General features: G+C 36.0%; 1 protein-coding gene across 1 annotated transcript in view; it reads right to left on the bottom strand.

Annotated features, from left to right (window-relative positions):
• Window positions 1–7,816: 7,816 nt before the first annotated feature.
• CTNNA3 (catenin alpha 3) overlaps window positions 7,817–13,838 on the bottom strand; it is a 1,571,950-nt gene continuing 1,565,928 nt past the window's right edge. The window contains exon 18 of the mRNA XM_030862371.2: window positions 7,817–8,443. Within this exon, the coding sequence (XP_030718231.1) occupies window positions 8,156–8,443 (288 nt within the window). The 3' untranslated portion in view covers window positions 7,817–8,155. The remainder of the gene's footprint in view (window positions 8,444–13,838) is intronic.

Raw genomic sequence — 13,838 nt, 5'->3', positions numbered from 1 at the left:
AGGAATGAAGGTAATACCTAGACTAGTGGTTAGACTACTCAGCAATTCATTACCTTCCCTTTTTTGTTCCCACTCAAGACACATACCACCAAAGATAAACGCCAAATGCATAAACAGTTCTTTCAGTTTTATTGCTTTAACATACATAGTTTAATTATCAGTTGAGCAAATTATTAACAAACTACAGTGACATGAGTTGAAATAAATATTGTTTCAAATAATACTGCATAATTTCAAAACAAACCCAGTGGTACATGCGTGAAAAAATTGAGAACACAATGAAAAAAAAAAATTTGATTCAGTTAAGCACAAAAGGAATGCAGAATCCCAAACAAGGAATATCTGACCTTCTATGTCAATGTCGTGAGGGTATTAAAGAGCTTTATCTATTCCTGGATAAATAATTCATTTTTATTGATTGGTGAAATTGACTTTAAGGATAAATAATGACCAGAAAGCTCTACAAGTGCTTTTGCCAAAGTTTATCTATGGCCAAACCATAAACCTACTTTGAATTGGCAGTTACTAGAGTGGATGCTTCACTCAGCCCCATTCTGCCTTCTGCACAGCAGGGTGAGGTGTAGAAGCCAAGGTACTGATAGTTTGAAACACCTCAAATGCCACTAAACTTAAGTTCTCAAGATATTGCTGCAATAAACATGACTATTATCAACTGCTTGCTTTTACTTAATCTCAGGCTGTCAGCGTAAATCTCCCTTCATCCTGATTTACAATGTGCATGCTACCTTCGAAAATGTCACTAAGTTTAAAATGTCAAAGTTGTTGCCTGTAAAAGTACATAAGGTAAAGTAAGTGAATTTTTTTTTTTTTTTTTTTTTGCCAAGTCAGTATGGAACTAAAATGTAATCAAAATGGAAAGCAGGGGCATCTGGAAATCTTTCGCTGGAAGTTTTAATTCATATTTAATCACCCAAAAACTTGCTCAAGAAAATTTTGTTTTGTTTTTTAAAGTCCCAACTATTAGGTACTAAATTAGGCATAACATATGTCTACTTCTGTTTTCAGGGAGTTGTTAGTCATGGATATCAAAGAAAAATTATTATGCTGTCATTCAGGGCCAATGAAATTTTCTTTGGAGGAATTTTACCACACAAGGACAATTTTCAAAATCAGTCAGAAGCACAGCTTAACCTTGCAAGACAGTTGCTGAAATTCTCATATTTATATCTCATTGTATACCAGCACATAAAAATAGTTATAATGGTATAAGATTCAGCAAGCAATGGAATACTATCTCTACAGTATTTTCAAAATTAATTTTGTGTTTAAAGCTTAAGGAAGAAGAAAAGTTCTGTGTAACTGAGAGTGTGAACTAACCTCTCAGACTTGCCCCTTTGCCTTATGAATAAACACTCCAATCCAGATTTGATGTTAGAAGCCCAGACTTGTCAGTCTTAGCTAGACTATCACTGAATATCACAGAGAGGTTCAGATAATTCATAAAGATGGGAAACTGATGGACATGTTGAGGGCTGGCCTGGGACTACATAATACATGGTTGTCTGAATAGAAAAAGTAATCTGCCGGCTTTGAACTATTGATATAATTATTGAAAGGGGGCTTTAAGATGTTTAGAGATGCTACGTATCTTTAAGACCGAATACCCAGAACAAAAAATAAGCATTCTTCTTGAAAATGCAAAGGAAAGAAAACTTTATAACTAAAAAATACCTCATTTGGAATGAAAACACAGGACATAAGTAGAATTAGTATTCTGCTAATACCATTTAAGTGGCTGTTGTATATATCCTACATTGAAGAGATTTTTAGAGATGGTTGTTAGAAATCTGAGCCTCTTTCAGAAAGAGTTTCCCTCCAGAGCTTCCTTTTATGACAGTTGGCAGCTGGCACCATCATGACTGCCAGGTACCCAAAATTGAAGACTCCAAATAAATACATTCCCAGTTTAAGGAAACATTTCTGGCTCTACTTTAAGAAAGATTAGAAAGTCATTTAACTACCCCAGGCCTGAGATAAGGGAGGTCTATCCAGCAACATGGGCAAGAGGGAGAGTCTAGACTTCAGTTGTCTCTAGGAAGAAGGACCATGTAAAGTTAAAGGACTAAATTTGCTTACAGTCAGACACATACTGTATACATTGTTACCTCTATAAAGAAGGAAACATACATTTCTTATGGTTCAGTCAGTGTGGAATACAAAGAAACTTGAGCTTATTTCAATAATCCTTAGCCCATCCTCCCTGGGATATATAATTTTAAACACACATTAGCAGTAAAGAAGGAAAGAAATGGTGTCAACAAATTGTTTTCACCAGTCAATGCTAAAGATGGATTTTAAACAGGCATCTCCATGGAAGATTTCACCTCTGTGGAAGTGAAAGTAATTTGGTGTTTTCATCTGATTTCAGATCACGTAGATGAAATATTCACTCCTCATATATCTGATATTTTTATTCAATTATTAGAGGTTATAACATTCAGCTAATTACTTATGTACCTGCTTTTTATTTCCTTTGAGTGATGTAGGCATGGATTTATATACCATATATATTTAAGTTTTGATCCTTTTGCTCTTACATAGGAAGCCAGCCAGCATTTGAAATGTGCATCTCATTTTCAACTAAAAAATCCAATCCCATTTTCCAGGAAATCTGGATGATGTGGTGGCTAAAAGTTCAGACTCGAGAGTGCAACCAAATTTTAAGGCCAGTGAGTTTTCAAGCAAGATCTGTCTCCTTAGTTTCTTTTTCTAAGGAATAGAGCTGATAATGTTTATCTCCTAGGGTTATTGAAAAAATTAAATAAGGTAATAGCATTCAGCACAGAGTCTGCCCATAAGGGCAAGAATCACTGTTTGTTTTGTTATCTGGTATATCCTAAGAACCTAGAGCAGTGCCTGGAACATCAAAGTTGCTCAAAAGATATTTGTTAAATATATAATATCCTGATTAACTCTGATACTGGGGGGAATTTCACCCACCAACATGCTAAAACATTGGCTGAATTTCAATTTCTCATCTTGCAAACAATATCACTAAATGATCCTCAAAAGTTATATAGTTTGTCCTCTGCCCTGACACGACTTCACCCAAACTGCCAAAGATAAGTGCCCTATCCTATCCTTAAAATCTTCCTCAGGAGAAGGCTGCCTAATCTTCATAGAACTCAAAACTCTTCCTCCCTCTGGTATAAAAGTTACCTGCTTCTGCAACTACCTTTCTTATTCCCTCCTCTACCTCTGTCACTTTCTTACCCACTTTCTTTTAGAACTGCTCTGTATTTACTGCTTTTTTCCCCCTCCAACTTGTTAAATTCATTTTGAAGTTCATTCCTTGGGTTTTGTTCTCCTAAACCAGTGGGGACTGTTGGATTCTAGAAGCCAGCCTGCAGCCATGAAACATCTCATCCCAGGATCTACATAAAGGCCAGCCCTACAAACCATCTATTGTCTGTAGGTGGGATTCTGGTAAGGTTGGGTTCCATTTGGAAGCGGTTCCCTCTGTTAGTATAATCTTCTTTTGAAGTGTTCAGGAATAAGTCCTGTCTATCTTGGTAGGGGAAGAAAATTCACATGTAAAATGATTAATATAGGAAATCATTCTTTCTTTTGCTTTAATAGAAAATGTTTCTTGTTCATGTAAATTAGTTAAAATGGCAAAAGAATGCAATAAAATTTTAATCCTTCTCTCTTCCAGATGTCTAGGGTAGTGTTAAAACCTTGATTACCTCTTTAGTTGCATACACCTGGTTTTAGTAACGTCCACATTTTTCTATCCTAATAGACCCGAAGAACCAAAATGAAAACTTTAAACTACTTTGTGTGTAGACTCTTCTGTCATTAGGCCTGGCTTGTTTATTTGGCAGTAACATGCAAAATATTTACTAATATTAAAGATATTATAATGATAGGGAAAGAGAGTTATGACAAAAAATGCGATAGGGTTTTTGTCCGATTTAAGTGTTGTTTTCCTGTATGTGACATATAAATGAAAATGATAAATAAATATAAATTTTTAAGGTTGCAGACCTTTTTCTAGTTGACTTAAAAAGAATTATTAAAATAATATGGAAGTTACAGTCTTTTAACTGGATGCCCCTAAATTTTCTGATGCAGTCAAACAGAAGTATTTCTGACTTTCCAAAAAGAAAAATGGCTGTTTGATACCTAAATATGCAATAAGCAGACTGTCTTAACAAAAGACAGGTAGACAAAAGAAAGTACAGATTTTACTCAACTTGATACTCTGGCGCTTGCTTTGCTAACCTAGAGAATTACTTACAATGGAGGTGAAACAGGCTGGCAGCTCTGCAAGGACTTCACTAGAGAAAGGTAAATATCACCAGGAAAAGTCTCGATCTCACTCTACTCATTCTGCCACTGTACAGAAATATGTATCCATGGGAACCACAGTGCCTAGCATGGAAGTGTTCATTTGACACCGAAAAAGATAAGAATGTTTTCTGGAATAGAAAAAAAAAAAGAAAAAAGATAATGGCATTGGGAATTAAAATTAATAATTTTAACTAGAATGCTACAGAATGTATTAATCAATTGATATGTGGGACGGTCTCCTAAGGGGATGAGAGATGAGCGAGAGAGATTTTGGACTAAGAGGGAAGGACATTATTTGGGGGTAATTGATTGGGATGAGCAGGCCTGCTGCATCATTCTGGTAGCAAACTGTCAGCAGTTATAGGAAGATACGGAGCTCAGGGATGGTGAGATGAAAAGACCACCCTGAATGTGAAGGTGTAGGAAGTCACTGGAAATACTTTCTCTGTTGTCAGACATTAGTCTTTTCAGCCACTCATTAAATTTGAGGAGTACTAATTATTAGGTTTGAGGCCCAGATTGGGCACTTAACGGTGTGTTCACAATTTTAAATATCTTGCTTTACTGTGACTTGAAAACTGACCTCTCTGAAGATGTTAAGTGTGCAAGGATGTCAGCCTGACGACACGGGCCTTTCTATAGACTTGTGGAGGTACTTACCCCTCATACGGAAGGAATTTTATGGGGAACATATATGTTATCTTAATACTGATAAATTCAGAGATTTGCAAAGACCAGAAGGCAATTTTAAGAATATTGTATTTTCTAATACATTCACAGTTTTCGTTCATGTCATAGGACAAGCAGAAAGGGAATAATTAACAAATTTCCTTAGAAGTTTAGTGTTTGAATTTTCTTCCAGACTCATTCATTTAGTCCATTAGAAAGAAGGAAATATTTTAAGTCATTAATTTCCACTTGTGATAAGTAAAAGGGAAAGATTTATATTTATCACCTTTCCTATTTAATGGAAACCTTCCAGTTTTTCTAACTAAAAAATCTTGAGTGGATTCACAGATATTTTCTAACTTATCATTCTGATTTCAGTCTAATGTTTGCCAGTGATGCTGGTGGCTAACCAGGACGGAATTGCTGTCCTTCAAAGGTGATACAAACCCTCTCCTCCCTCCCAAAGATTTTTTTTCCTTCATAAATTAACATAACTCAATTTCACTAAAAGAGAAAGGTGAGTTTTGATTAGCAAGATAAAGCAAAATTATCATTAGAAGAAGCACCAATCTCTTTGATGCAATTTCAAAAGATGCATAGATGGGCCACCAAGCAATCACTCTCATTAAGAAATTTCTGTCATTCCCCTGCCAGAAGAAGGGCTTAGTTATAAATACATACACCACCTTCATACTTACTGATTAGATTCATTTAACTATGTTTTATAATGGGAGGATTTGTTAATATATTTGCTGCTAATTTTTCTTCTAAGTATTATACTATTAGCGGGTTTGAATTGAATTAAATCCTGAAATGCTGCCCACTGCAGGAATTGAGTCAGGTGGACAGATGTCCTTCTCAGCTCTGTACATCTTGTTCTTATTGCACCTCTGATTATTGCACCAGACTTTACTCCCGGGACATTCTCCAAGCTAATTTTTTTTTTAATTAAGTTTTGCTTAATTATAGTTGTTTGCTTTGAGCTAAGCTGGAAATCCCTCTACTTTGAAGAGGAGGACTTGTTCGCATCTCATTTTTAAAGAGTCATTTTCTTAAGATAGATACAGAGGTTATTTGATAAGTGTATAATTTCAAATTAGTTATGTTCTTTTGGCATCGAGCGCTGCATTCTAAACTCTAACCTGTGGAAAGCGGATGTAGAATTAAACAGACATTAGATTTTGTAAATGAGACTCTTACGATGCTTGAGCATGTGGCTTTAGGAACTAAGATATACTAGTAGTTTGGTAATTTTTTAAGAAATTATTTTCTCAACTAAATTGTAAATTCACACTTCTACCTGACAAAAGGAAGTGTCATAGAGGTAACTCCTGTAATGTCTATCTTAGAACAGAAAATGATGGTAGCATGTCAACAAAAGAAATTCCCTGTTTTGCCTCAGTTAGCTAGCGAGTCCTGGACAATATAATTATCTGGATTCTCTAATTCCTTTCTGCACTGCCTTTTCTTTCAGGGAGTGGACTCTGTCCAGAATAATATTGATCGTGGGCCAGTGCACACTGCAAGAGAGGCAGGAGTGTATTGCTTTCACTCTTAGAAAGTGTATGTATCAATACTGAGCCCAGGTAACCTAGCATTTTGGAAGAACAATATAACATATTACAATGAAAAGTTTACATTTCCCCCATAATTTATTAACATATTGACCGATTAAATCCCTTTCCCATACCATTTTGTTCAACATACTCCCATACCATTTTGTTCAACATACCACACACATCATGCTCTCAACCTTTATGCCTTCTTACGTTTCACACATTCTTTTACCCAAACTGGCCCTCCTAACATCAGCTGATGTTGCATGTTTAAACTTTACCTAGTCAAACTAAGATGACATGGCTGTTGAAACAGTTCACTGATGGAAATGTTTTACAAGGTGAAGTTACGATGTGGGTATAATTTTGATAAAGTTGAATAGGAAATTCATGTTTAAAATCCTGTGAATGGGAACTCTATGCATGAGAAAAGGTAAAACTGAAACTTAACTCCTCCAGAGACAGACAGAAAGAAGTAGAAAGAGAGAAGCAACGCACTAGACTCTGAAACTATTATAAAGCGCATTAGGAACTCAATTCGGCATCAGCACAATGATTGCAGTTATCAAATGACCTCGGACTTCTATTTTAAAAAATGTTATTAAAATCACACCAGCTTCATTGCCACTAACTCTACTTCAGAGTTCAGCGGTACCACACACATTTTTTGAGTTATATTTTACTCAATGACAAAAAATATTTTTCAAACTGGCCTTTTCCTTTTAATTACACTTGCAAGGTGATACAAACGGAGTCATGCAGAACTCCTTGCATTTCTGTTATCAGTCATAACTCGCTTGGGGATAGAGTTAAATGCCCATTTCCCCAACGGATGATAACACTTCCTCCATATATGTAGTATTCCGGTGGGCCTTTTTAAATCCAGAACTCAACGTGCAGAACAGCTGAGCACAGTGGAGTCCTGAAATGCACACTTGTGGCATGAAAACTCACTGTAAACTTTATAATGTTAATAAATTGTTTCATAAATAATTAAGGTGGACCTTGAAAATCCAGAAAGTAACTTGATTGCTCAAGCTTGGTTAGTTTCTGGTGGATATTAGCCCAATCAGTTGACAACAGTTGTTACAAATATCTAGAGATTGAATTTTTTTTTTTTTCCTGTAGAAAGAATCACACATGTCTGTCAGGTTACATCAGATAAAGGAAGTATGGAGATTAAATGGGAGAGTATTTTATGAAATCTTTTGTTTCCGTTGAAAACCAAGTCAAGAGCTCATATCACTATTTTAATTTAAAATGAAGAGGGTGAGTATACTTAAGCTGGTACAGGTGAACAGGACTCATTTGAGTCTCCTGTGTTCATTTAGTAATGAATATAAGATATTCTCCGTGATGGGAGAGGCTGAATGACCCTGAAGATTTCATTCATTCAGCAAGCATCTGTTGATTCCTTATTAGGTGCTGGCCATGCAGAAATGACAGTGGCATGATCCCCAAGATACGTTGCTCATGTTGGTTAGGCTTTCAGTGTTTTACATTATTTGTGGGTTAAATTCTAAGTTAGTGAACTTACAGAACTAATCAAGTGTAAAAATAAAGCAGTGTGTTTAGCCAGGACTTTGTCATATAAACACTAGAGTAGAATAGTGGTTTCAGTAGATATGTCTTCCTCTAAATTCACTCATCACTTGCACTGGGTGGAGTTTTTTCTTTGCTGAGCCTCGTCTGACAGCTGCATAAGTTTCCTCTGGTTTCTCTCTTTTAATCAAGGGTTTTTTTGCAGGAGCCTTCATTCTCCACATAACAACTGGGTGCCGGGGCCCAGCAGGACTCTGAATTCGGATGATCTTGGTTGAGGCAATGTAAGACATTTTCACTGTTTGCACTACAGCATTCATTAAATTTTTGGCTGCTTGGATCAGGGAGGTGACACTGTCCAACTGTAGAAAAAAACCAAAAAACAAACTATTATTCAGAGAATGTAATCAGGAATTTAAAGAGATTTAATGTTACAGAAAATGAAATGTGCCACTTTGTTTTTATCCCAGAAACGAATGAGTTATTCCTCATTTTATACACCTAGGTAAATTATCACATCAATCTATTCTTAATCATTTATCTAGTCATCTGATGCATAAGTAATTCCATATTCTATTTTCTAAGATGATAGCTTAGATTTTTTTTCTTGGTTTTCAGTGAAATCAGTTCTGTACCTTCTATATCATACCATAAGAACCAGATGGTCACTGCTTTCTTTGTAATGGATCTCCATACTTCCAGGGTTAATGTTCACCCCTTTTGTAAGAAATGACTGTCTACAGTAAAAGCTATATCATATATAAGTAACTTAATAAAACAACAACTGAAAAATCTTCTCAGGGAATTCACAGTCTACGATAAATATCATACCCACATATGCATATACACATGCATGTATACCACTCATTTTCATGAATATTTCCCAAATAATTCCACCTACAAGAGTCTCTTTTTTAAAAACACATAATTCTTACACCTATCAGGCAGTGTATTAAAACAGATCTTTTCAGTCAAAGTTGGTTGAAATTCCAGATCTGCCTGCCATTTAGTAACATTAACAAATCATTTAACTGTTTACTCCTAGTTTCCTCAGATATAAAATAGGAAAAGAGTACTTACTGAAGTTAAATAACATGTGTAAAGAGCCTAGTAGACTGCCACGTAGTTGTTGTTAATTATTTCCTTTGTTTCTTGGGAAGGCTGACAAAATTGCTTAATTATAAAGATATACCAATGAAATTACTAAAAGACACCTTTTCCCACATGATTCTATTTTGTAATTGTTGTTATGTTTTCTGGGTTGTTCACTAAAACCATCTCAGGGCAAAACGAGGTGACAGTCCTAGAATCTTGCAAAATACTTTAGCGCTAAGCCCAGTTGGTTCATTTTTATATAAATGATGCCTCTTCCATTATTTTAGTTTGGCAGATTGTCACCCACAGCCAACTCACACAGGAAGATGTGCTTCCACTGTCACCTGGCTGTGATGTGTGCTGTCAGGGTGAGGCTCAAACACTGCCTCTGTAGTCACTGAAATCCATCAGCAGCTGACTGGCCTGAGTACTCTACTCAGTTTGCAGTTCGAGGAATCTCATCTCACACAGAATAAATGAGCGAAGGAAAGTAGTAAGCTCAGGTTATGTGCCTGGGGCAGTGGTCTAGTTGGCTGCTTCCTCAGTGAAAAATTTAATTAGCCCCATTATAATGCTAACCCTGAAATCCTTAAAAAGGTAACACCAAAAAATATGTAATTTGAAAGGCAGTAATACTTGAAAACTACACATCTTTGAGTCTTTTTACTTATTGAAGCCAGAAATGTAAAATCTTTGTATGTGTCAGGAATGACAAAATTTGTTGACAAACATTAAACAGGATTTCATGAAGCACTCACATGTATTTCACAGAACACTCAGAACTTCTGAATCTGTACACAACTTAAAAAAAAAAAAAAGACAGACTTTGAATAGAATAACACACTTCGTAATTAACGTTACACTGTGGACAAACTGCATGCTAAAATCTGCTGTTTAATAATTAGCAGTTTTCATCAAAGACCTCCTAGAACTAGTTAGATTCTGAAAGTCGTTTCCAATCTCACTGTAGTAAGAAGAAAGTTTTTCTAAGTGATGAATCAACCTGAATAGTATTGAGGATCCTTGGTCATCTCTTTCAAACATGAAAATATTTGGTGTATTCTCAGGGCTCTGTGCTGCCATTAAGTCTTCTGGAGAAGAAGGTCCTAGGGACCTGCTGTCATTCAAGATTTCACCAGGGCCTCTGGCCTTCCCACCCTAAAACTTACATTCTCTTCTCCTTTTGACTCTGTAATCTTGTCATGTATAGATTGTATTTATTTCATTTGCTTTTGAAGCAAATGAACCCACCCATACAAGTGGGTTTTATATATAAACCTATAGTCTTGAAAGGAGGTCTAAGTTAAATTCATGACTTAAAATGTGGAAATTGACTTGTCTTCTTTCCTCACTGAATCAGCAAAGCCCTGTCTGTGCCATTGTGGTTTCTTATTCTGGCCTCTGACAAATCTTTTTATTTAAAAATCCTAAATGCCTGTAGTAGGACTTCTCCAGTAGACTGAAAACCACAGGACAAATTATCCCTCTAGGAGAGCATGAAAACTAGTTTTGCAGACAGATTAGGACAATTGCTGCAAGAATACTGTTATTTCACGAGGAAAGCTTGTAAGACATTCTATGAGGATCTTTGAGGTCCAAGAGCTATATGCCCTAAGAGGCCTGACTTTTTGCTATTAGCCAAATCACAGGCCACACAAGCAAGGGGCACAGACAAGGCAAGCAAATGGTAGGGAATTTTGTTTGAGGCCTAAGCAGTGCCTCAGGCCTACTCATAGAGAATAACTGCACAATTTCATGTCTCCAAAAAGTATTGTAAGTCCTTTCACCAGGCTTAGTTTAATGAAAAATCCTCCAAGGGAAGAATTCAGAAGAATTCCCTTTGTGGAAACAAAGCATATTTGAGTAGGCTAATGTACCACTTTGGGATCTCTGTGTTCAATTTCTTGAACAAAGTTCTCTGAATTTCCCGAGTGTACCTGTGCCAGCGAGAATATTATTTTACTCTAAAGGCCTGGTAAGCCAGTCAGACTATAAAACTCAGGTCCAAAAATTCTCTTACCATTACAAATCGCTTTCATCAACTGAAAAGGCTTCTACGTAAATGTAACTTGAAATGTTTGCCATAAAACGAGCTATTTTTCCTAACATCTGGTAACAATCCTCTCTGATTTGGATGAAGAGTTCTTGATCAGGGTATCAACTGAGAAATGAAATGGCTTCTAAGGCCCTGAAACCTCCTAAGGTTATATGTAAATATTTGCATGCAAGTACATATAAGCAGCTTCCTGTTGCCTTCTTTCCATAAACGTGGATGAGGTTAAAAAAATAAGATCTTGATCCAAATTAAAGGCCTGTGATCTATATAAACTGGAAGTCTGTTCTCCTACCATAGTAAATAGGAATACAGCCATCCTTCTTATGGTAGTGACCTGTGCTTATTCTTACAATACTGATGTGGTTTCAAAATAACTGAACTTAAGGGTCTATTAATGTCACAATAAGATCTTCAATATTGTCGATGTTCAAAAGTAAATCGGACATAGTTCATAAGTTCTGCCTCTTTTTTTTTTTGAGGATCTACATGAATATAGAGATGATGCCCAGTGTTAGCTCGAACTGCAAGATGTATTTTGCAAATAATCCAAATTAAGACCATCTAAATAGAGTCCTTCTCAATATTGTCACTCGACAGATCTTAGTTCATTTTATGGTAATGTCTCTTTTGTGCTTTGTGGTAGGTGATCTGTGATTTCAGTTAAGCTACAGTACAAATCTGTCCAGTTCTAAGAATGTTTTCAGACAAAAGGCTTGGTCCTAGTTAGACATGTGTCTGCAAGCCTTTGTTGTGGAAAAGGGTTAGAACAACAATAAAAGGTATGTTCTTTTCCCTCATAAAATGTCAAAATTTTGGTCATGTATACATAAAATGGCTGGATCTTTTTACAAAACTCGAAGTTAAATACCTGTGATAAAAGTCCTCAACAACCACATCAGAGTGGAATGTTTTGCTGGCAAATCTTTGTTCAGATCTTACTGTAATTATTGACAGTTAAGAGGAGTATCCAAGAAAGACATGCTAATTATTCCTTCTTTTAATTTTGTAAGTTCCTCATCCACGTTATGTCAGAACACCAGAATGTCTTGTACTATACCACTCTAACGCTCCACGTTCTGGGTACAAGACCTTTGTCAGAAATGTGTTTTGCACGAGGTTGCTAACTCCCACTGATGTAGATCCCATACCCTTGCGCCTGGGCTGTCACCTGGGGAAAGCATAGATAGCTCCCCACCCCCTGTGTGAAGTGCCATGGCAACTATAGTTGCTGGGACTCCTGTGGAGAGAGAAGCCTGGTGTTGCCTGGAGAAATATATTTCCTGTCCTATAACCTTCTAGGTAAACTGGTGCCAAGGTAGCCTATGATATTCTTGTAAGTCTCAATGTCTACCTGAACTTAAAGACCCCTGGTGGATGTAGCACCTGCACAAAAGTAGTACTTGAAAGGCAAATGTGTGTGGTTTGGCTCCAAGTATAACAGCTTATGATAATTGCTAATATCTATTGTGTGCCTCCTCTGTGCTGGCGCTGTTCTAAACAGCTGACATACATTAACTCACAGCAATCCTATGAGGTAAGTACTGTTATCTCCATTTTAAAGATGAGGAAACAAAGGAACTAGGTTTGGTAGCTATCTCAAGGCGACACAGCTATTAAATGGTAGAGTTGGAATTGGAGCCAAGGCAGTGTTGTTCAAGTACCTGGTACTTTTACCCATTACACAACACTGCCTCTCAGTAATATGTCACTTCCGATGTGTATTTATTTTCAGATATTGTATAGTTGAAGAAATTGCACCAACATTAATACAACGTCTAAAATTTAAAAAAAAATGACTATTCGATAACTGTTTTTAGAAAGGTTATAGAATTTTTGTATGCATGTTGGTACTAAGAAAAATGAGGGTATCTTACTTGCCAATGTATTTTGTTAGGATGATAGTTTGATAATGTTTATACTCCATTATTTTCCAAGCAGCATGCTTTTGAAAGAGTAAATAGAAATACTCAGTCATCCTCATAAGCCCCAAACAGTTTGAAGACTTGGAGATTAAAGATATTTTCTAAAAAAACCTTTTAAAATGTAGATCTCAGTAAACATATCAATAAGGCAAAGATAAACCATAAACAAATCATATTATAGTTTCTAGGACATGGAATTGTATAACACTTACTTCATCTTTAAAATGTGTCATACTGTAAATACAAAGAAAACTTTTTTTTTCTGATTCTCAAACAAAATTAAATAAATTTGTTTGCCTTGGTTTTGCAGTAGAAACCAGGATTTTGTCCCTAGACCCTGGAGTTGCTCGCTAACCTGTACTTACTTTTAAAATGCTCAGTTAAAGTATTTGGATATAAGGTTAACATAGGTAAGTAACGTTAAAGGGCATTACATATGTGTGTTGGTAGATAACAAGTGACAGCTTAAATATTTCTTAAAAGTAAACACTGTTATAGTCTTTCTAACTTATGATTGATCTAATAATGGTAGTTGTACACCATAGGAAATATTTAAATACACATTTGTTGGCAAAAATACATCATCTAATTCAACATGTTTTTAGTATCCACCGTGAACTTTTCTTGAGGACCTAATTTTATCCAAATACGTGCTTAACACATTCTTTTGTTTCTGAACAGATT

The sequence above is a fragment of the Globicephala melas genome, chromosome 16 (genome assembly GCF_963455315.2).
Source record: "Globicephala melas chromosome 16, mGloMel1.2, whole genome shotgun sequence".
In the NCBI taxonomy this organism is placed as follows: domain Eukaryota; kingdom Metazoa; phylum Chordata; class Mammalia; order Artiodactyla; family Delphinidae; genus Globicephala; species Globicephala melas.
Note: the sequence above shows the minus strand (reverse complement) of the source record. Positions and strands in the feature narration are given on the sequence as shown.